The sequence below is a fragment of the Fringilla coelebs genome (genome assembly GCF_963513975.1).
Source record: "Fringilla coelebs genome assembly, chromosome: Z".
Lineage (NCBI taxonomy): Eukaryota > Metazoa > Chordata > Aves > Passeriformes > Fringillidae > Fringilla > Fringilla coelebs.
This window is the reverse complement of record NC_140031.1, coordinates 23339136-23363329: the sequence shown is the minus strand read 5'-3', so window position 1 is coordinate 23363329 and position 24194 is coordinate 23339136. Positions and strand designations below refer to the sequence as shown.

Here is a 24194-nt window from a genome sequence, read left to right as displayed (position 1 = left end):
TCTCTATCTTGTGAATGCTAAACATACGAGTATTTATTCTGTAATCATATGCATTTGAAGGAGTGTACCTAGGTACCTGAAGATATACTCACAATTCCATGCGCTCAGCTCTGTTTTCCTGTCAGCTTTGTATGCAAGAGAAGAGTATACTATGTGTGTATACGAAGAAATATGTGCAACAGGAGTAATTGAAGAGACCCTGGAAGTGATGCCTTCATAGACTGGATAAACAGGTAGAAGCAGGATCTGTGAATTTTGGACTTGGGGAAATACCCAAGTGTCTTCTGGTATCCCTGTCTGATGCCCATCAGATAGGGATAGAATCACTCTGTTTTGTGTGCTGCTCAGAGCAAAAGCATCCAAGTAGTTTTGGTGGGAGTCAGTTTCCACATTTATAGTGGTTCTACCAAGATGGTATCTTGCAGACTCTAGAATTAACAAAGCATCCTGTTTTGATCCTGGCTGTACATAAAAGATGTGGAGAGGCTGGAGAGTTTCCAGAGAAGGGCCACAAAGACCATCAAAGGCCTGGGAAGCCTGACATATGAGGAATGACTGAGAAGACTGTGTTTGTTCAGCTTTGGGAAAGGAAGTCTTAGGGAAGACCTTAAGTCCATGTTCTGGCCTCTAAAAGGTGGCTACAGAGAAGATGGAGACTCCACTTTTACAAGAAGTCATATGTGAAAAATGAGAGGTGATGAGTAAAAGTTACTCCTGAAGACATTCAATTGCACGCAAGAGCAAAATGTTTCACAGTGAGAGCAACCTGATCAACAACTTACCTCGACTGATCTCCCCAGGGAAGTGTTGGATTCTGCAGCATTCAGATTGAGCTGGACAGAGTGCTAGGCCATATTGTTTAGACTGTGCTTTTACTAGGAAAGGTTGGGCTAGATGGTCCTTGAGGTCTCCTTGCAGCCCGGTGTTTGTGATTCTTTCCCCATTCTCTCCAAATGGAGGTTAATGAAGTATGCTAGAGTGCAAAAATATTTCTCCAATTCAAATCCAGATGGATTTCAATGGATGATTATTCTGTGAGAAAATGATTTCAAATAGAATACTAGTATTTGTTGCATTATCTCAGGTGTGCTCCCTTTGTCAAATGAGGTGCTTCCTACTAGTCTTTTTTGGATACAGGAAAAAAACTCTGAATTCTACTTTTTCTCAGTATTCCTTATTTTGTTTACTGGCTTCTGGTATTTTTGTGCCTTGACTTTTTTTCATCCTTTACCTTCAGTGGTAGGAAGGTAACCTGTAAGACATATGGAGAAGAGCAGGTAGGCATGGGAATTTTTGGTTGCATATGTCACCGCCTTGTTATCTAACATGAGAAATCACTTTTGTTTGGGTTTTTTTTTCCCTTTATGTTTATCAGATTTCAAAATCTGTCTTATTTTTGATTGCTAAACAAAAAAAAATTAGGGAATGGTGTAAATGTCATATTAAATATCCTTGGCTGATCTTCAGTGGTTTTGTCTCCAGCTCCAATAGTCACCATGGAGATTGCATTGTATCTTTTGTCATGTTTTTGAAGATCAGCAATGAAGATTAGATTATACAATTACTATTTCTGCTTCATCATTTAATTAAATTATGTTAAAGAAAGCTTTTAATCTTTTCCTGTTTCTATGTTCTGACTTTTTCGGAGCACTCTTTGTGTATAGATAAGCCTATACACCCATATATGCTTATATACCCATATATACCTATCTTGGTGTGAAGAGACAGATGTCTGCTAAGGAAGGCAGGAGCGTCCCCCAAAATGCAAAATGTAAAACTCCTCCCTCCGAGTTATTATAATTTTGAAATTAAGGAGCTCTCAGGTAAAGATATGGGTGTAGGAATAACAGTTCTTTATTGGGGAAGAAAATAAAAATAAAATTAAAAATTGCAGTAATACAAAACAACACTGACAGAGTCAGAATATGACCTGACACCCTGTTGGTCAGGGTATTGTCCCATTAAATGGTGGCTGCAGTCCTGGGTGGCAGATGTGGTTCTGTTGGAGCAATGATCCTGTAGAAGGGTGAAATTCTCCTCTGAAGGTCCCATGGTGGTGTAGATGGGCCTGGTCTTTGTCTGGGAGTCCAGTGGAGAAGAAAGCTGCTCCTCTGGGAATCCAGTGGGAAAAGGCTGCCTGTGGTGTTCCAAATATCAGATTATATCCAGGTAGGAATGCTTGGCTCCTCCCCCTGGTCAGATCTTCTCACAGTGGGATGATGTAATTTTATCAGTCATGCCGTGAGACTCAGTGGCCCATTAAAAAAGATATCTCTCTGGAGGGAGGATTGATTGCGGAAGAGATAAAGAAAAACTGCCCAATTAACAGAAGATAACTGTCCCACCTCTAACAGATGGTGATAGAATGCACACCCTCAGCTACATCTTCCAACCTCAGACAGTACCTATACATTGGTTGCATATAGCAACCAATTTCAAATTTCTGCATTAGAAAATTGGGATAAAATCATTAGTGGAGTTGGATTTTCTCTTGTTGTTTCAAGAGATCTATTTAAATGGACTTTTTTTTGTCCAGCGAATTCCTGGGTAGCTCCCTATCGTTCCATCTTGTATCTAAGCACAGCAGAAAAACACAGAAGTCTGTAGGAAATCAAACTGTTCATCCACTCCTGACTTCTTCTGGAAGTTTTAACCTGTCCCAAATAAATAAACTTCACTCGTATGAGGAAATCAATTCAAGAGAGAATGTCTTTTGAACACCTATCTCCAGTCAGCTGTTGAAAACAAGTTTAGTTAGATGAATTTTTTAAACTATGTTCTGATTGTTTTTAAACTGACTATTGCTGAAACCTTAGGCTACAAACTTTCACTTTGGGAAGTTGAACTATTCTTTAACTCTTACCTAATTTTGTGAAGGGAGCCTCTAATAAAGGTGCAAGCTAAATGATTAAGAAGCTGCAGCTGTCAACTGAAGCTGCAGTCTGTCCAGATAAAAACAGATACACATAAAGAATTCCACAAAGAGCTAATAGGCCCCACATCAAAAATCATATGGGACCAAAAGGCATATGCAGGGCGCAGAAAGAGAACATGTGGAGAATGAGTTCACAGGTTGTGAAGGTACAGAAGCCCAGGGACTTCTTTGTTCTAGGTTTCTCTTATGATGCAGCCAGCTTAAGCTGTCTTTCAGGTACTGGAAAGTTCTGTAAGGTCTTCCCAGAGCCTTTTCCTCTGCAGGCTGAACAAACCCAACTCTTAGCCTATCCTCTGACTATCTTGGTATCCTTCCTCTGAACTCACCATGTCCGTAGTCTTCTTAGACTGAGGGTCCCAGAGCTGGATGCCGTAATCCAGTTGGGGTGTCACGAGAGGAGAGGGGAGGGACAGAATTGCTTTCACTGACACGAGCCACTTCTGGTTAAGCTTCTTTGGATGCAGCCTAGGTTGTGAGCAAATGCTAGATCTTGAGAGTACACTGATACAACTTCAGTACTCTTCACTTTAGGAAAAGCCCAGACTTTGCAGGGTTTTTTGTTGGGCATTATTTTGGGGGCTAAATGATTTTCCAAGGCATTTGAATACTTCTGTTTGTTTCATTGTAAGTAGCTGTGGTATTCTTTTTGCTTTTCAGCTTTTATTAGGGTTATAAAAATAAGTACTTTAGTTTGGCAGGAAGACTTAGAGCAAACTGAGTTTAAAAAGCATGGTGGTAATTTTTTAAAGTCATCTTTTAAGAGTTCAAGAGCAAGCAATTTCAAAGTGTTGTAATACAAGGAAGTGAATCAGAAGGCCAACTTGGCTGAGCAGGGATCTTTTTCTAGAATGTAAATAAAAATGGAAGGTGTTTGGACATTGAAAACAGGGACAGATAACACTGGAGGGTTTGCAGAGATGCTGTTTGCCCCTGCAGGGAGGGGCTTTGTGTGGTTAAAGTTTGATGAGCATCCAAACTGGACAGCAGTGTGGTGGATGACAAAATGGCCTTTTAAAAAAAAGGTCAACAGCAAAAGGATGTTCAGAGATAATATTGGTCTATTACTTGATAAGGTCAGTTACCTCACAATTAGGGGTGTGGACAGAGCAGAGATGTTTAATCCCTTTTTTACCTATATCTATAACACCACTGATAGGCCCAGGGACCCTGTAGTCATGTGACTTGAAGGCTTTGTAAACTTCGAAGTTTTTCAGGATTTACTGCTCCAACTGAATGCACAGAAGTCAGTGGGGCCTGATGCAATTCATCCCAATGTACTGAAAGAGCTAGCTGATCATTATCGTGGGTCCTCTCCATGTTATTTTTCAATGGTCATGGGAGTCTGGAAAGGTACCAGTTGACTGGAAGCAGGCAAGTGTTGTTCCAGTTTTCAGTAAGACTAAGAGGGATGACTTTGGTAATTACAGGCCAATAAGTTTCAATCCAGTGCCTGGTAAAATTATGGAGAAGGTTATTGTGTGAGCAAGGGACAAACACTTGAGAGACAATACAGTCGTTAGTCAGAGCCACAGTTGGTCCCTGAGGGGAAAGTCCTGCTTAACCAACTTAAGCTGGGAGCTGGACTCCATGATCTTTATAGACTCCTTTCAACTTGAAATGCTCTATGATCATGATGCTTTCTTCACTAGGTTCTTCATCTGTCGCAGATAACTTATAATACCTGTGCCTATTGTGCATTGCTGTGATCTTTGCGTAGTAACTTGTGAAAACACATTAAAGCCATATTGAGCTTCTAGCATTTAAGATCGTTTTGATCACTACAACTTTGTTTCCCTGTGCACACATTATGGAGCTAAGTATAAAAACGCGGTAGTATCAAAAACATGTACTTTTTTTCCTGTGCTTAATGAAAGAAATACTACTGTATTTCAGCAACAGTCTGTATCCTCTAAATACAATGGCTGAAATGCAACATTTGCTGAAATGCATATTTGCTGGGATTATATTCTTAACACATGTATTAACCTAGCAGAAATTCTGGAGTGATACCTAGCAAAAATTGGTGAAATAGTAAAGCAATAGATTATGGATCTTGAATTTGAAAGTTTCATATGTTACATTACTTCTCTAGTTAGCTGGGTGATATAAACCTTTGTTAAGTAGAAGGTTCTGGAAGACATTATTAATAAATTGCATTGTGTTTAAGAGTATGAATAGATGACTGTTAAACACTGCAATCCTCTGAAACAGTTACTGATTGTATTAATATTCATGTCTGAACGAAATTAAAATTCCATTTACTTTTACTGAATTCCTAAAATTCTTTGTGTGTTAATAGAAAGTAATGCAAGATAACCTGTGTTACAGAACTCACCTGATGTCTTTTTTGTAAAGATCGTTAATATCGAAAGCAGCATATCAAGTTTTCATTTTATTTTGGTAGCACTTCCTGTAAAACATCTCAATTGGTTCTTACAGATATAATGAAGTTTATTAAAATAGGAAAATGTTTCTCTATAATTGTCTTTTGTTTTCTTAGCCTCCTCCAGGAAATGTGAAAATGCCGAATGTACCCAGTACCCAGCCAGCAATAATGAAACCAACAGAAGAACCATCTTCCTACACACAAATAGCAAAGGTTTGTCTGCAACTTTTAGGCACTAGGTTCCTTTTAATAATAATTATTGAAATATGCTTCTGGAATAATATATTTTGTAAATAAGTATTGTTTTCCAAATTAAAATTAATACTACCTTTAAGTAATTGGAAATACATGAATTTGTGCTATATTGGGTCAGTCTTCATAAATGGAGATGCTTAATTATAGTGAAAAAACTTGGAATATTTCTACCATGTTCATACTTTTTGTCAATATCTGGTGATATTTGTTTTGTTCAGGAGCATGCCTTGGCTCAGGCAGAACTGCTAAAGCGTCAGGAAGAACTGGAAAGAAAAGCGGCTGAACTAGATCGCAGAGAAAGGGAAATGCAGAGTCTCAATCAGCAAGGGGGTATGCATGAAAAATATACTTTAAATTTCTGAAATGTCACTTTTCCTAAGAAACTTTTAATTTTACAGTGACATTGTGAAGCAGATTGAAGAGGGATTTTTGTAATATCTTCAGGAAAAGGAAGTTTATCTCCCTTGAGAAGATTAATACAGTGAATAAACTGTGCTGTTCTTTCAGATTTTCAGTGAAAAAATTTTTAATTTTAAATGTGGCCTCTGTAACATGTTATTCTCTTTTATCTATTATTCTCTTCTGTTTTTATTCTAGATTAGTATCTGAGTAACACTACTGAATAAAAATGGAGCATTTTGAGATGAAGTATAACCAACTTCTCAAAGTAACATCTCTGATTTCTCATTTGTCTATTTTCAGCTGTATGAGAACTCTTCTGGTTTGAAACATTTACTTTCTTTTGCTGTGTTACAAACATAATTTTCTACACAAATAGCAGAAAGATCTATTATATTATTAAGCTTTTATTAGATTTTTTTATGTGCCACAAACTCTGTGCTGTGCAAAATCAACCTTTTTTTACAGCAGTTTCACACCTGTGAGATTTACATCCTCTTAACTGAAGATGCTTTACTACAAGTACATCTGTGGGAAAATTCCTTTTCAAAAGGAAGAACTTCAGGCTGAAGTTCAAAAGAACTCAAAACTCAACAAAGCAAATAATTGTGTGTAAAGTTGACTTTATCTGGTCATTTCACTTTTATGTACAGTTCTGTTTTATTTTCACACATACTGGTCTTTTTTTGAATATGCAGTGTTACAATCCAAATTGCTTAATTCCTTAGTAATTCAAGTTGTCAGATTTTGTAGACTAGAATAAAATATTTTCAGTTGGAAGGAACATACAATGAATCACAGAATAGTGGTTGGAATAGAGTTGGAAGGGGACTCTGGAGGTCATCTCTTCTAAGGCAGGGTCACATGGATACAGGAACAGGAATGCATCCAGGTGGGTTTTGACAGTCTCCAGAGAGGAACACTCCACAAAGCCGGTTTCACCACTCTCAATGTAAAGAAGTTCTTCCTCATGTTAAATGAAACTTCTTGTGTTTTAGTTTATTGCCATTGCTTCTTGTCCAGTATCTGGTCACCTCTGAGAAGTCTGGCACCCACCTTTCAGATACTTATATGCATTGATGAGATTCCCTCTCAGTCTTCTCTTCTCTAGACTAAACAGGCCCAGCTCTCTCAGTCTCTCCTCGTAAGAGATGCTCCAGACCCCTCATCATCTTTTGGACCCTCTCCAGAAGCTCCTTATCTCTCTTGTCTTGAGGAGCCCAGAACTGGACACAGCATTCCAGATGTGGCCTCACCAGGGCCCAGCAGAGGGGCAGGATCAGCTCCCTTGACCTGCTGGCCACCCTCTTCCCAGTGCAGCCCAGGATCCCACTGGGCCTGCTGGCCACAAGGGCACACTGCTGGCTCGTTGTCACCTGGGGATCCACCAAGGCTCCCAGGGGCTTCTCTGCAGAGCTGCTCTTGAGTGGGGCAGCCCCAGCCTGTGCTGGTACTTGGGGTTATTCCTCCCCAGCTGCAGGACCCTGCATTGCCCTTGCTGAACCTCATTAGGGTTCTGTCTGTCCAGCTCTCCAGCCCACCAAGGCCCAGCCCAAAGGCAGCAGAGCCTTCAGGTGTGTCAGCCACAGCCAGTCTGGATCCTCAGCAAACCTGCTGGGGGTACCTTGGATCCCTTCACCCAGGCCAGTGATAAACAAGCTGAGTGAGACTGGACCCGGTGTTGATCCCTGAGGAACACCACTGACTGCAGGCCTCCAGCTGGATTCTGCTGCCCTGATCCTGACCCTCTGAGCTCTGCCATTCAGCCAGTCCTGGTCTACCCCACTGTCCATTCATCTAAACCACATTTCCTGTGCTTGCCTATGAGGATGTTATGGGAGATGGTGTCCAAAGCCTTGCTGAAGTGGAGGCAGACAGCAACCACTGCTCTCCCCTCACCTACCCATCCTGCCCTGCCATCACAGGAGGCTGTCAGATTGGTCAAGCATGATTTCCCCCTGGGGAATCCCTGCTGACTGCTCCTGATGACCTTCTTTTCTTCTGCATGCTTGGTGATGACCTCCAGAACGTTCTGTTCCATCACCTTTGTGGGGATGGAGGTGAGGCTGACTGGCCAGTAGTTTCCTGGATCCCCCTTCTTGCCAGTTTTGAAGATTGGGAGTAATATTGGCTTTCCTTCAGTCATCAGGCCCTGTTCTTGTTTCATATGTTTTTTCAAAGACGGTGGAGAGTGGCTGAACTACAGCATCTGCCAGCTCCCCCAGCACCTGGTGTGGGTGCATCTCATCAGGGCCTGGAGGTGTGGCTTGGAAGGAGAAAAATGGCAGCTGGCCCCTTTATCTCAGGGCAGGGGAAAAAGGAATTCATACCACAACTCAAGCAAAACAAATGGGAACCTGTTGAACTTCTGGCATTGTTGTCCTCCTCGCAGCAGATGAAGTTAGTAGATTTTGGTGTCCTTTTTTTTGTTGGCTCAGCCTTTTTTCCTGAGGTCTAGGGCTCAGTGTAGCCCCCTGCTGGTCCACCATCTCAGCAATTTGCATCTCCAAATGCAAACCAAAAATGCAGCAGAAACAGTTCAAGAAAAAGGCCAAAATGCGGCTGAAAGGATTCTTGCTGCAGCCTCTAGGCCAGGGAAAAGGAAGGAAAAAAAGAAAACTCATCCTTAAGCTAGCAAAAACTAATCTAGTGAGAGCAAGAATGTGATGTCCTGGCCTGCACCACAGCTGCACGCTCTGGAGAGAGGCTTTGAATAAAACCCATGCTGGAGCCCAAGGCTCCCCGCCCCTCCCTGTGATTTATCTTAAAGCTACAGCAGCCCTTTCTGGGAATAAGGCAGAACACATCTTTATTAATTGACTCTTATACTGCATGCATCAAAAAATTGTCTTCAGTGATCTTCAGGAATTTCCTGGACTATGTATGCTGGGCCATGCTATCCTGCAAATACCAGGATCATTAAATCCCCAGGAAAACTGGGGCCTGTGATGGTGAGGCTATTGCCAGCGGTCCATAGAAAGCCTCATCAACTTCCTCCTGCTCATCAGGTGGCCTACAAGTAAGCACCCACAACAGTATCACCCATGTTAGCCTGTCACTTAATTCTCACCCATAAACTGTCCACTCATTTGTCTACCCCTGAAAAGAGCTTGATACAATTCAGTTTCTTTCTTATATGAAGAACAACTCTACCACCTTGTCTCTCTGACCTGTCCTTTCTAAAAAATTCACAGCCATGCATGAAATTATTCCAGTCATGTGAGCTATCTTACTATATCTCTGTAATTGCAATGAGGAGATGGGCTTGCAACTACATGTAGCTTTCCATTTCTTATTTATTCCCCATGCTGCTGTGTGTGTACAGGCAACTTCTGACAGGTAATCCAGCACCCAGATTCCCTAGATAGAGTGTAACAGGATTCATTGCAATCATGAACAGCCTTGATGTCATTCGCCCTGTGATTCTCATCTTGAGAAGCAGTCAGGGAACATCTGTTGATGCATTGGTTGACATGACCTCATCCCTAGAAAGAAGCAATAGAATGATCATAGCCACTTTGGACCCTACCCCCCAAGTCCTGTAGTCTAAAGTCCATCTCAGCAAATTGGCCAGCATGCTGCCAAAGATTCTCTTGCTGTTTTTTAAACAGGTGGATCTCATTCCTCCCTAACATGCCACAATCATTCAAGCAAAACCCATTGTTACAAAAGCCAGAACCTTGATGGTGGCTAGGAACCCAGATGTTGAGCTGCACAGTGTGGCTGCTTGTGGCTGTCCCTGTTTCTGTGACCAGGAAGAGATATGAGAAGATGACTTGGGCATCAGTGTTTGTCACTTGTCTTGCCAGCACTTTATAGTCTTCTGTGATCCTGCATATTTTTTGGTTTGTGGTATCATTTGTACCCTTGTGAGAGAGGAATAGCGGGCCGTGGTTCATGCTCTTGACAAGTTGGGCTGCCCTCTTGGCAGCATCATGGATCTTAGTCCCTGGTAGGCAGTGTTGCCTCTTGTAACTCTTGACTGGACTGGTAGATTGTGTCTTAGGGACCCTAACACAATTAGGACCCACCACAATTAGTCAGCATTTCATCTTACAGTAGCAACTATGTGCTGCTGGTCCAGATGTTCCTTGTTGGACTTGCTAATGGACATGTAAGGCCTTTAAAACATCATATCTGTTCCGGTGTGGATGTTGGAGGGTAGAGGTTGGACTTGAGCTCTGTATTTGTGGGTCACCAGGATGGAAGGTGTCTCACACTCAGTGATGTCCGCTGTAGGTGTATGGTTTTGAAGCCATTCTCTATCTCCATTTCAGTCCCTCTAACACTGCACAGCCTGTTGCAATTTGTCCACCTTCTGTAGCAGTTCATTAAACTATGCACATTTCATGCAGGTACAAGCCTTTTCTCCAGTAGAAGTATCCGTGTATCCATTGCAAGCTACTACCTGTACACGTCTCTTTCCTTATCAGTTCCCTCAGTGGATGTGTCAGTCAGACTTCTCTGGGGCTGTCTCAGGATCAAAACACTTGTTTTAATCCTGAGACAAGTGCCCACCATTATGGCAGAGACCTAGAGCACTTAGCATTTACCTGAGGCATGGACCTACCTGCACATTGCAGCACCCTCCCTGCTCACCTTGCTGCACAAACTGCCGCACCACATTTTTTTGATGCGCCATGTTCTGGTCACTTGTGCTCCCTAAAGCTGATTAAATCTCCCACACTGCTCCTCGTAATTCTCACTCCACTCCTCACTGTTTAGTGAGAACTTCTGGGTCCTTACAGGGCTTTGGGCTGCTGTTTAGGTATCCCTGAGCTCAAGAAACCTCTGGACAGCTTAATTTCACCCCCAAAACTTACTTTGATTGCTGCTGCTGCCCTCCTGACAATGGCCATATAGTCGAACTGCCTATCCACTTCAGTACCATTAAGTTAAAGCATGTTATTAAGGGCATTGTTCTTATGCCCTGAAACACTGACAGCCTGAGAATGTTGACCAATCTAGGAAACCCATTCTAGTGTTTGAATATTTTATTAGTAAGGAAATGCTTCCTGATGTCTGTTGTGAACCTACTCTGGCACAACTTTGAATTATTCTGTGAATTGAATTTCTGGATCCCAGGCATATGCACACTAATTTGGACTCTTTTGAAAACACCGTAGAGTGGTCTTGGTTGGAGAACAGGGTCTTTTGGAATTCTCTAGCTATTTGCATTCATTTGCCTTAAGATGCCGGCTGCACATCTAGGACACTGCTGTCCTATGTTGTCTAAATTTACTACAGTGAAAGATCCTTGAGCTGGTACGTCACCTCAGCTTGATGCCTTTGACCTTCTCGGATCAGGTTCTGTGTGGCATTGCATTCGACCTAATAAAAACATGCTGCTTTCTATTTAAACTAATTCATTTAGTCACATGGTGATTAATATATCTCTTGCATTCAGAGTTTGAAATGCTATGGCAAAGGTTTGTTGCAGTGATTGTCTCAGCTGAATCTCTGAGTCTGTGCTTGGTATGACTTGTATTCAGCAGAGTGTAAACTCTAGCCTGCAATCAGATAAGTATTCAGGAAATCCAAGTGTCTGATCCTGTGTCCTTTGCAGTGTCCTCACTCTGTCACACAACTGTATCAAAATACAGTGATGCTGTAGGGCATATTCTTTTTAGAAAAAGGTACTTAGAGACCATTTCAGTAACTGTCTTTCTTGAGACTTCCTCCTTTTAGTAAGTTTTGACAGGAAACCATATTGGAAACTAGAGATAACTTTGACACTAAAAATACCAAGATTCTGAAAATAAAGAATGCTTTTTCAGTCCCCTATCTTTGTCTTCAGCAGACTTTGTGAGTATGGTGGGACTTTAGGGAAATACTCATTTAAAAGTCAAGGAATTCTCATAAATTGTTTTTCTGTCCATATCTGTTTTGTGAAAAATTCTCTTACTTTTTAGGAAATGTTAGATGCCTGCTCAGTCTTTTATGTAGGTAACTATTTTACTTTCCTTGAGCTGTCTATACTTAATTGTATTTATTTTCTGAAGTTTACGTTGAGAATTGCTCTTAAAACTCTTGGTTTTTGGTAGCCCAAGTCCACTTGAGAAACTCATGCATCAAACACTTCAAATAAGTTCTAACATGTATCTATTTCAAGTATACAGAGACTGAAACTACATTATAAACACCTTTTTTTTTTCTTTATTTTCTATTTTGCAGGTAGAAAAAATAACTGGCCACCTCTCCCTGAGAATTTTCCTGTAGGTCCTTGTTTTTACCAGGATTTTTCAGTGGACATTCCTGTAGAATTCCAGAAGACAGTAAAGATTATGTACTATTTGTGGATGTGTAAGTATTTTCTTTTTAAGAAAAATAAAGTGCTTGTTCAAACTTTGTTATATATACCTACTACTTTGGCTTTTGGAGCATCTGTCATGAAGAATTATTTCAAATCCAGAAGCCAAATATTGAAACAAAATTTTATGTTAACTTCAGTTTTAAAAGTATTGAATTACATCATAAAAGCTTCCGCAGAAGAAAAGGAGGATTATCCTAGGGCTGTTTGATTCTAATTTATTGCAGTTGTCTGGTTTAAGTTTCTCCAGTTTTAAAATGAGCTTTGACCATATATAAACTTAGAAATAATTTTACCAGTTTTTAAATCAGCTTATATGTTAAGGAATAAGTCTCACAATTAGTGTTAATAGACTTTTGAGTTCAAGATGTATAATAGCCATTTACTTTAATATACATAATTTTATATAGTTTAATATGGCTTTAATCTATAGCAAAGGCTTAATATTGTTTTACCCTATTTTAAGAAATAGCGTCAATTAGCTGAAGAACCAATCCATGTTAAAACTATCCTTTGTAGGCAAAGAATTCTCTATACCATCTTTGTAGGATTAATTTTGCCCTCACTGGGCATCTGTGTTTTTACTGGAGAAATGCTGGATTAAAGAAGTGTGCAGATGCCATACTTGTTTCTTCTACCTTGTCCACTGTGATTGATACAAGCCTAGTAAATACTCCTACAAAATTGCAAGATTTAGATACTTTAATGGCTTTAATATATTTTCAGCCTTCCTAAGAAAATGGGGATTTCAGATATTTTCTAAATTTTTTTGCATAGCTTAAGATGTAGTTAGGAAATCTCCATAGTTTTACACGTTACTCTGGTAATCTTATTGCTGTGATTGAACCACGTAATTGAAACACATGAAATGAGCAGACAGCACTGAATCAAATCAATTCCACTTCATCATAATCTACAGCTTTCTATATTCATTGCTAGATCGTTAATCTTCAGGTAAGCAACTACAGAGCGTATGACTGGTCACTCTCATAAAATTGATAGATGATTGAGATGTACATGAAATCTAAGGTGAAATACTCAGAATTTTAGGATGGTTACCAATTCTGGCCTTTTGCAGGACTGAGTTCTGAAAGGGCATATGTTTCAAATGTGAGGTGAGGTTGCGCAGTTAGAATTGGAATATTAATACTCTTCTTTATTTTCCTTTTTATGGCAACAAGTTAAGTAAGAAGCAATATTATATTTTATCAAAATACATAGGAACTGTGCTTTTATACTGACATGACTATCTTCTAGGTAGACTGAGGTTTTAACCAAGTCTTCTTGCACTCTTTGTTCTTTAGCTGTAGTGCTCTCTGACTTACATGTATTACTCAGGAAGGCAGGAATAGGGCATAATAAAGGAACAGAAAGACAAAAGCTATTTCATGGTTATAAAAAGAATGATAAAAAAGATTTGGTATAGAACCCCATTCCTTAGGGTTGGCTGTTGAATTGGGTCTTTTTGTTCTTAGGATTGCATCTATGTGCTTTGGCTAATTTCTCTTTGACTGCTTATCCTCTGAGGAGGTACTTATTCCCATAGTAGGCCTGCTTCTGCTTGCCTCCTTTATTTTCCTCTTCTAGAACTTCCTATGTCTTGTAAGGTCTAGAAGTTCTGTGAACATAATCACATTTGGATAAATCTAGTATTACATTCTCAGCACTTTATAAAGTAGGTCCTCTTCCTTTGTAGTAGCCCTAGGAACAAACTTACTAGTTTAGTTTTCTGCATTTCCACAGTTAGTATTAATTTGATATCATCATTCTTGGTTTTTATATCTCTGAGGAAACTTCTTTACCTGTTTAAGATCCATATGCTTTTCCTTTCATGAGAAAGCCCTGTTTGTAACCCTATTTCATTAACTCATTCCTCTTTTCTCCGTTTGTAGCAGAAGTTAGAGTTTTCTAATTCTTTAATTTGTTTTTCTTTGCACATTTTTTTCTCAGGGGAGGGACTTTTTTTTTCTTTTTTACAGACTGAGAGCTCACATGTTTTTATGAACTGTAACAATCAATTAGCAATGACTTTTCACACTTGCTATTGGAGCTTTTCTAGTCTATCTTGGCATTGTGGCTAATGGTGTTTTATGGGCTTACACATGAAAATGACAGTTTTCCTAGCTCATTAACACTGAGCATTGATGTTTAGAACTTTTTGTGCTATTACAGTGTCCAGTGTCAAGTACAAAAACAGACTCAAAAGCATGTTTTCAAGCTACTTTCCCCACAGGCTGATTGCATGTGCAAAATAAGCACCACTTTGATTTTCAAAGAATATTTCTTATTTGAAGTTACAAATGGAAGAGATTCTCGTAGAAAAATGATACACTGAAGTGCCAGCTTTTTTTCTTTTTCTGTTCAGGAGAGTTTCATCTCACCCTCTGTCAGAGGATATGATAGATGGTGGGTGGGTGTGTGTGTGTATCAGCCTGTGTAGATGTTTGTTCTGCCTGTCCCTGAGAGCCTCCAATGACAGACACTTCACAAACTCCCTCCAAACCTGTTCTAATGCATTGCTGTCTTTTAGAATTAGAAGATGCTTCTTAGTATATTAATTTAATTCTCACCTCCTGTATTTGATCTTTCATGTTCTCTCCACTGTTGCTATGGAAAATATATTTATCCCCATTAGTCATCTGCTTTTGCCTTACTTAGCTTATTTCACTCAGCCTTTCCTGGTGAGTGATGTTTTCTCAAGGTTTGACTGGTAGCTGTCATACAAATTCACTGTTAGTCCACTCCATATTGCTATGTGTTTTTCAGTGTGTAGCATCAGGAAATTTTTTAAATGTACCTTCATGTTTTAGATAGCACATGTTTATATGCTGATACAGGACTGTTTAATGCTTATGTTATCTATTTTAGAATCTATTTTTTCCCTATGGAAGATCTTCCTCTTTTTTTGTAAGGCATGTTAGCACATCTCTCTAAGTAAGCAGAACTAGGGACAAAAGCCTAAACAACATCTGAAGCTACTTGGTGTGCCATTGTTATATGTGATCAAACTTCACTAGCCCAGTCCTCACTTGTGAGTTGCCTTGTGGCTTCAAAACTCTCCATTCTATAGGCATCCTGTTTGCCTTTAGGCTGTTTCAATCCAGGGTGACAGTCATGTGTCCTAATGTGGACTTAGGTTTCCTGAAAATATAATCAATGAAACATTACTGAAATTAAGCTTAGTACAAAAATTTGTTTTCATATGGTCCCAAATGGAATAGCAAGATCATCTCAATAATGTGCATGCCAAATATCTTCAGTACAAGTTGTGATCTTTATCTACAACTCACTTTGAGACATTTATGGGTGATAAAGTGTAGTTAATTCAGAAAAGGAATATATCTGAATGAGAATTCTTCAGGGAAGTTTATACCAAAAAAAGAAAAGGTAAAGTGTTAATATTTATTAAACTAATGTATTTTCCCATTGTTGACTCTTATTCTGGCATGAACACCTTTCTTTTCAACTTCAGCTGCTTCCACACACAAACTAGAAGGCTTTCTTCAATCACACAGAGTACTCTATTGTTAAAGCTGTGAGGTTGTCATACAGAAATTGCATGTTGCAGACTTTTGATGAAGCCCTAGGTGATTTCAGCTCCTAGGTGGTCATTATTTTCTAATAGCTTGTATTAGGGTTTAATTTGCTGAGGCAAGTAGGTGGAAGGTACTTTATAACTGTTACCCTGAACCTACAAACACATCTGTTCATAAAAGAGCTTAAGCTTGCCTACAGCAGTTAGTGAGCGTGTTGGCTCAAAGGATAAATGATTCTCTGTATCTTGCAGCAAGCAAGTGAAGGGCAAGCATAGTGAAGTGAGAATTGTCAGTCAAGTCTGCTGTCTTCCTCTATAGCATGCTAATACTTGTCTTGTACAGCTGAGTCTCTCTGTTACTGTAGTGAAGCAGACCCCTGTGTTGCTGATTTTAGTATCAGTAGTGGTGTGATTCCTCACCCTTTTCTGCACTGATGGTACTCTTTTAAAACTTGTCCTGTTACCATAATTGCAGTTATTAAAAGAAAGTAATTTTGTAAAGTTCAGTCTCCACCAGAATTTGAATGTTTCTAGTAACACAGGGGTCTCCATGTGTTCCACTATTGAGTAGAAAAAGAGAGAATACCCCTTTCTTGTACTTATCACAGGAAGACAGGAACTGGGATTTGTATAGTTTCTTTTGCTTTATGCGGGATTAACACATGAATTTGGAAAGGAGTTGTTTTGCCTATCCCTTGGAGCAGTGCTAAGAGGCAATAATTGACTTTTATTTTAAAGAACAAAGTGTTTTGATTCTGGCAGCTCTTACTGGAAAATATGATTTATCTGAGGAAAGGTTTTCAATTTCATCAGTCTTCCATGCAATGATCTGTGCATCTTGCTTTTAAGAGTTTTTCCCCACTGTGTTGATTTAGAGCTCAAGTCATAATGAGGACATCAACAAAGAATTTCAGGATTCTCTTTTTCAGAATCTTTAGTATCTTGCCTGTTCTGCTAACCTTGCTATCCAGGAGAATGACTAAAATGTTGCTCTGAACTTAAATAAAATAAATACAATTGCTGTCAGGAGCACTTTGTGCAGTCATAAATACCCTACTTTATCCTTATCCACAAGGAAAGAAATTGTTCTCTGAGGCAGCAAAATCCTTCCTGAATCACTGATTATTGCTGAACAAAGAGAAAAATTCATGTTCATCTTTGAAGTCTAGCAGAACTAACTTCTGTGCTAGCTAGCATGAAGGTAGTACTTGTAATGTTTCTTAATATTGCCTTACTCTGTTCTAAGAAGTAAACTTAATAATGCAAATGCATTTTTTTTAGCAAAAATTGAATAGTTACTGTGTAACAAGGTCTGCCAATAGAAAATTATAGTATTGAGCTAACAACAGACCCCCCAAAAAGGCAGATGTTCTAAGACCAGTGTTCTGAGAAATAGTTGAATATACAAAATATGTTAAAACATCTAGCACAGCTTCTTGCAGACCATGTTTTACTGAAGAACATTATTAGTAAGTGGGGTATTTTTTTTTTTTTATTATATGGAGGACAAAGAGCTTTCTGTTGAAAGACTATTTGGGAAATTTTTGTTTTCAAATTTGAATGTGTACAGTGCCTATTATTCAGTGGTCTCATAAATATTTATATTCAGTTATTACTGTAGGAAAATGGTATTCTACAATTATTGCAGCTGTAGAAACCTCTTTCTTCTTAATTTAATGTTTGAAAGTTTTATTTTTATGACAAGATATTTTCCATTGCCAGGTAGCTGGTGGTACTTGAATTTTCAAGTTGAGTGCTCTCACTTGTGAATACAGGGTTTATGTAAAATTTAGAAAACTATAAAAAATCAATTTATTACAGAAGGCCTTGAGATGGTATCGGTATTGTCTGCATGCTGATATTTTGTTTAAAATGCTGTTCTCTTTAAATATTTAAAATGTTTAAAAGTTTGGGTATAACTTTAGCAATTGCAATGATTTATTGTTTAAACATAACTTAATTAAGATTATTTTACTTTTGCTCCTACAGTCCATACAGTGACACTGTTTCTTAATATCTTTGGATGTTTGGCCTGGTTTTACGTTGACGCCACACGAGGGGTTGATTTTGGATTGAGTATTCTCTGGTTCTTGCTTTTTACCCCTTGTTCTTTTGTCTGCTGGTACAGACCACTTTATGGAGCTTTCAGGTAACAATTTCAGCTTGACTTAGGATATTTAAAAACTTGTCAAAATGCATTAACATTCCAGAATTTGCTTGATTATCATGATGATAATCCTTTAAAGTGCTTTCATTAGAAACAAAGAGTATGTTCGCCATTAATTCAGTTGTTGAATTTGAAATACAGATGCCAGTAGTTAGTAATCTCGTGGAATATCCTTTAAAATATTTACTGCTTTTACCACAGACAAAATATTTTTCGGAAATCCTTGACTTTGTTGAAGTTAATAAGGGATGGTAACAGTTGCAAAGAATATTCTCTCTCATTAAATCTGTTTCTACACACCAAGAATTTGAGCAGATTAGCAGTCAATAGTGTGTTAATTTTTTTGCTATTTATGAATGAACTTCATAAATAGCTGCGCTTAAAATCTTGTATTTTTAAGTGATAGACATCTACAGTATCTGTAATTAAAATAGCCTGAGATTCTTACGAATTAGTAGAGCAGGTATATATTAAAACAAACTAGTATTTTTCCTAGTCTTAGCAATCTTTGCAAACTTCAGAAGCATAAAGTGTGTGATTAAGAATAGAATGGTGTGTTTGCATGCAAAAATAAACTTTTTCTTAGTGAAGGTCAGCATGTAGAGATTTCAAGTCCCATACTCCTGAAGTTTTGGGTTAGTTTTTTTTTTTTACATTGAAGTGACTCAGGATGTTCTCAGTTAAAATACCCTTATTCTTGCATTAAAAGATTGATGGCCAGAAGTTGCAATTAACTGTAACACTTAGACTACAGGAAGTGTTTCTTTTTGCTAACCAAGGAGGTATTGCTATACCCACAAATCTTCAAGGAATCAAATAGTTTAACTTGCATTTCTTGTCTAGTAAATTCATAGCTTTTCTTAGAGAAAATTGGTTAGTTGAGGAAGAAAAACTCTACTTGCATATTCAACTTTCAGTCAGTTGCTCAGCTGAAACTGAAATAGTTATTGAACTGAACTGATTTTATAGGAATTACAAACTCCCTTCTGCAGGAAGAACTGTTAAGGACAAAATCTCTTTCTGTGACTTAACTAAATGATTTCTACTTTCTTAAGAAATCTAGTAGGAAGCATATCATATGGTCAATAGTTTTGACAGTACTAAGTTGAGTCTTCATTGAAATTTTGCCTGTAAATTTCTGTTTGGCTGGGTTGTTTGTTTTTTGTTTTTGGTTTTTTTTTTCATTTTCAGTCTTTGTAAGGCTGGCATTTTAGTAATATAAACAGGAAATGTATTTCGTACATTTTACTTTAAAATAACAACTGCTTCAGTATTCTGATGTGCCATGTGTTTCAGTAGTTCCATATGAGATCTTATTTCATTTCACAAGTTAAATATTCTCTTCCCATCTTGCTATCGCTGTGAACTTCACTCTGAAAGTTGAGCAGAATATAAACTTAAAATGGTTAGTTGAAGGGCCCCTGCTCTGGGCTGAACAGAACTATTCTCACCTTTCTTAGAGATGCAGGTGGCAAAATCACTATATTAAAGAAGACAGAGCAGCTCTTGTAAATAAACACTCTAAAAACACATGGAATTTCTAATACTTCAGGTCACTTGATAAATGAAAGTACTTTTTGTCTAGTTAATGCAGTAAAAAGTTAGATTGGTACTACAGTATATGAATAAAAATAATGAATTTTCTGGCTGCTTTAATCATTTTTCCCCCACCTCTTTCAGGAGTGACAGTTCATTCAGGTTCTTTGTGTTCTTCTTTGTATATATCTGTCAGTTTGCTGTACATGTACTTCAAGCTGCAGGATTTCAAAGATGGGGAAACTGGTGAGTACTCCGTTTGCTGTGGTGTTGTACTGTCTGTAAGACAAACACTGTTACTTGAAGTTACAGTTGCAATACAGGCTATGTTTTCGAAGGAGTAATCTTGTGTTCACTAAAATGTTACATTTAACTCTCAAAATAAAGCATTTTTGGAGTGCTCTTGACTAGGAGAAGTGGGTGAAATGTATCCAAAGAATGTGAGGTACTTCTGTTACTAGACTGGTCAAAATATTATCCTTCAATTTAAACCACTTTGAACTTACTCTTTCATACACTACCTCCTCTGTTTTGGTGGTGTAAGGAGTTATTACTCGTTCTGTATTTAAGGTAAAGGAAAGCAAAAATTTAGATATCAGTAATATATTCTTTGCATATTTTTTGTATTATTAGGTATTTCTAGTTATATTTATATAATTGCTACTTATTGAGAAATTTATGGCTAAAATTTGTAGAATTACTTAAAAAGGCATTTGGGTGAATATAGTCTTATATCTTGGATATTACTTGAAAAGTACATTTGTTTGAGTCACATCAATATTCTGCAATAAGTAGATCTTTCTTTTAAATGTTTGCAAATATATAAGCTTTTACATGAAGCTTGTATGCATATTATCTTTTATTTGAGTCTTTGAGGTCTAATATTTAGATTTTACAGGGAGAAACTATGGGGAATCAGTCACAGCAAGGTTGTAGTAGCCAGCTGGTAACATGAAGAGTCATGAGTGGCAGTGCTGTAGTTAGGTAATGACATGTCCCTCTATGAGTGTTTTTTGCTGCAAATCTTGAAATATATGGAAGGCAGACATTGTTTTAGGATTATTATGTAAGGAAAGAGCCTGTTTTTTTTTTTCCTTTGGAATCCTCTGTTGCTTATTCATCCAAGTCTGGGAAGTGTACTTTTAAGCATACTTGGGGAAGGAGTATTGAAAGTAGCCAGATAATCAGAAAGTCCTAATTACAGTTCAGATTTTGGGGTTTTGTGATAGATTGCAGTGGGATACAGTGGATATCAAAGCAGTGTGGAGCAGGTAGGGGAAAGTTTTAAGGTTTGGATTTACATAATTGCTTGCTGGGTTTTTTTTAATAACATGGAAAAATGTTATTATCTTAATACATGGGTTTTGTTTATAAGTCAACCTGCTTTTTTAGTTTTCAGGTCTGAAAGTGTTGGTGTCTCATGATGTTTCAATTTTGAACAATGGGGAAATGCTTGAAGTAGATACTTATATAGCAGTTCTTTTCTACTAGTTCATCTGACACTCTCTACTTAAAAAAATTATATTAACCTCAGTTGAGAAAGCATCACTGTGTGGATACAATTAAATGAGTCTTCACATAGAAGCAGTGTATGTGTGGTATTCTGTTCTGTATTTACAGACATTAGAAACTGTCTCATTAGGGATAATTTCTCATCTATGAATTCATGTAGTCTTGAATCAATCTGAAATGACAGTGTAACAAAAAACCTCAAGAAGTTGGGAAGCAGCTCTGTAATTTCTCCACAATTTTGCTCAAGGAGAATAATATTTACAACAATTTTTCATACAGTTAAACTACATTTTCAGTGAAAAAATGGAAATTAAACTTTAAGCATATCATAGAACCAGAATATGCTTATGTAAAATTCCCCTGATTTTTCTTTAAAAATACTCAAAGTGGTTCATAACCAGGAGGTTATGAAATTTTCTTTGGTGAAGGTATCTTTGATTAAATGGTTCATGTGCTGTACTAGTAAATTTTGATATTTCTCCTTCCTTCAGTGGGTGGATTTCATCTCTTACTGGACTTAATAAGAGTATTCCTGTTGGCATTATGATGATAATCATAGCTGCGCTTTTCACAGCATCTGCTGTTATCTCACTAGTTATGTTTAAAAAGGTAAGTTACATATTATTCCCCTCTTTTGTTTCCTACATTTGATTTGGATTTAGATTTCTGTCTTGAGAGAGGTACTCTTCCATAAAGTAGCGGGGATTAAATTACATTCTTCAAGGTGAGCCTTGCCTATTAACATTTGTACAGTTTTGCTTATACTGTTATGGAGTTACAAAATACTGATTATACAATGCAGGTATATTCTGCAGGTGGGGAATGATAGCTCTGAATTAGAGAACCTGAGAGGTAACCCCACCACAAAGGAGTAGGTGAAAGCACTGGACACTGTGATTGTAGCTGTACATGCCAGGTTGTCCATCAGGCACAGAGAAATGTGACTGAAATGATTGCTAAGTTACAGCTCTTACCAAAATAATTCCCATTAACATCAATAGAAGAGAGAGATGCTGAGCACCTCAGAAAAGGATTTTTATTTCTCTACTCTTTTAAAAAATATTTTATTTCCAGCTAATGATGCAGGAACATGAAAACTCAAGGAAATAAACTCTTTCTCTATGGTTACTTCTGGTGAATTTCCACCCAGAATATCTAAGTATAGATATACTGATGCACTAGTAAGTCATTGAGATAAATGTAACTGAGAATTCTGATGATGATGTGCTGGCTGGATTCCAGTAATTCAACCTCAGATACAGTTAGGTTTAAAGATTTAACAGATGCATAAATTCTTTTAACCTGTTCACAGTAAACTAGAAATTATAAGTGTGTGCCTGCAGATGTCCTTTCTTGTCTTCTGTAGAAATACTCTACAGATGAGAAGAAAAAAGCAAGAAAAAATTATAGTGGAATATCTTTTTACACTTTTTTAACCAAAAATTCTTTCCAAAAATCTGCATATTCATATATGACTTGGTTTATCTTTATGGATGAGAAGTAGTCACATTTATAACAGAGAAAAAAGTTACATTAATTTTCCTGCTACACTGGAATGAAAATGTCTTCGTAGTATTATTTTAGTTATTATTTAGTTAAGTCAAAACGTTTTTGTGACTTAATTGAGTCAAAATAGCATTTTAATTTCAATACTTAGATAATTGGAAATTAATCAGGATTTTTTGTCTGGTTTTGTTGGGTTTTATTTGGCTGTATGCCATATTGTTAAGAGTGTTGGTAAGTCATATTGTTTATTCCTCTGGTTATTATGCAGAGCTATTGGTCATCACACTAGTTTTGCAAATGTGTAACTGTGTAATAAGGATATTTTGAAATTTTTAATATTCAGTGTACAAGAGTGTTGCTTACTCTTGTAACCAGTCAGAGTAACTAAAATGTTTCTAAATATTGTTGTAGAGAAAAATTCACCAAATATACATCACACATTTTAGTGAACACGATGAGACCCCTCTGAACTTGCAGATAATTACAAGTATCCCCCACAGTCAAATAGTGTGTGCAACTGGACAATGAAAAATTAAGAATTTTGTGGGAAAAAATTCCATGTTCTCATCTCTGGATTCGCTCAAACACATGAACAAATCACATTTCCCCACCTCACAGCTCCGCTTTGCATTGAGGCTTTGCTGTTGGTCTACTAAGAAGTGGGAAGTGTGGCACCATTTTCTCAGTGTTGTTTCCCTCCGTAGGTGCACGGGCTCTACCGCACAACTGGCGCGAGCTTTGAGAAAGCACAGCAGGAGTTTGCCACGGGAGTGATGTCCAACAAAACTGTACAAACTGCTGCAGCCAACGCCGCCTCCACAGCGGCCACCAGCGCTGCTCAGAACGCCTTCAAGGGTAACCGGATGTAGAGAAACAAAGTCACCCCCGTTCTCCTCCACTGTTCTTTATTTTCCAGTCACTTACTGTATTTCTCTAAATGCCTAGATCAAAATTCACACAGCATGTTTGTTTCTTCTGCAGCTGTGCATGGGTTAAATGGGAAATGGTTGGTTTATTTTAATATAAATTTATTTATTTTAAGAAGAAAACCATTTTTCCCCCTTCTTTAACATGTTGAATTCTGCAGTGTAAAGCTTTACATATTTTATGGAGGATAAATAATTTCAACAATTGGCCTGAGAATGAACTCTGGTATATAATGATCAAATCAATGTGGTAAGATTCTGGAAGGTTTTTTAGCAATTCACTCCCTTTTTTTTTTTTTTTTTTTGAGTTCATGAAAGCAGTTTAGATTAATTATTTTTCTTTGTAAGAACTGATTTCCCTATTTCTACCTTAAGAAGAGAGGTAATAAGTGGTCAGTAAGAAGTGACTGAGAGATATAGTTAGGTTTGACTACATTTTTGCTCTTTCAGCAGCTGCTGAGAGTCAAATATAAGTAAGGCAGAGAATATAAATTCTTTTCTTGTTTGGTTTTGTTTTCTTTTTATTAGGTAAGTCTTTTGATATGGACCTGTAAGTTTGCATGAATACTGTTGAGTTACCTGATATTGTTTTAGTAGTGTTTTGGTCCAGAATTTACCTGTGCCACTTTATAGCATTTGTTTGTATGTATTTCCATGGAGTATTCTCTACCTGTGAGAAATTACTATGGGGCATAAACATTCTCTGTAATAGAATAGTTCAGTTTAA

The 24194-nt window shown here is 37.8% G+C and overlaps 1 protein-coding gene across 1 annotated transcript in view; it reads left to right on the top strand.

Moving 5' to 3' along the window:
• Positions 1 to 23861, top strand: part of SCAMP1 (secretory carrier membrane protein 1) — a 38754-nt gene extending 14893 nt beyond the window's left edge. Inside the window, exons 3-9 of the mRNA XM_084224606.1 lie at positions 5436 to 5534; positions 5795 to 5906; positions 12150 to 12278; positions 17810 to 17969; positions 19668 to 19769; positions 21527 to 21644; positions 23246 to 23861. Coding sequence (XP_084080732.1) covers positions 5436 to 5534; positions 5795 to 5906; positions 12150 to 12278; positions 17810 to 17969; positions 19668 to 19769; positions 21527 to 21644; positions 23246 to 23410 — 885 coding nt within the window. The 3' untranslated portion in view covers positions 23411 to 23861. The remainder of the gene's footprint in view (positions 1 to 5435; positions 5535 to 5794; positions 5907 to 12149; positions 12279 to 17809; positions 17970 to 19667; positions 19770 to 21526; positions 21645 to 23245) is intronic.
• Positions 23862 to 24194: the final 333 nt, after the last annotated feature.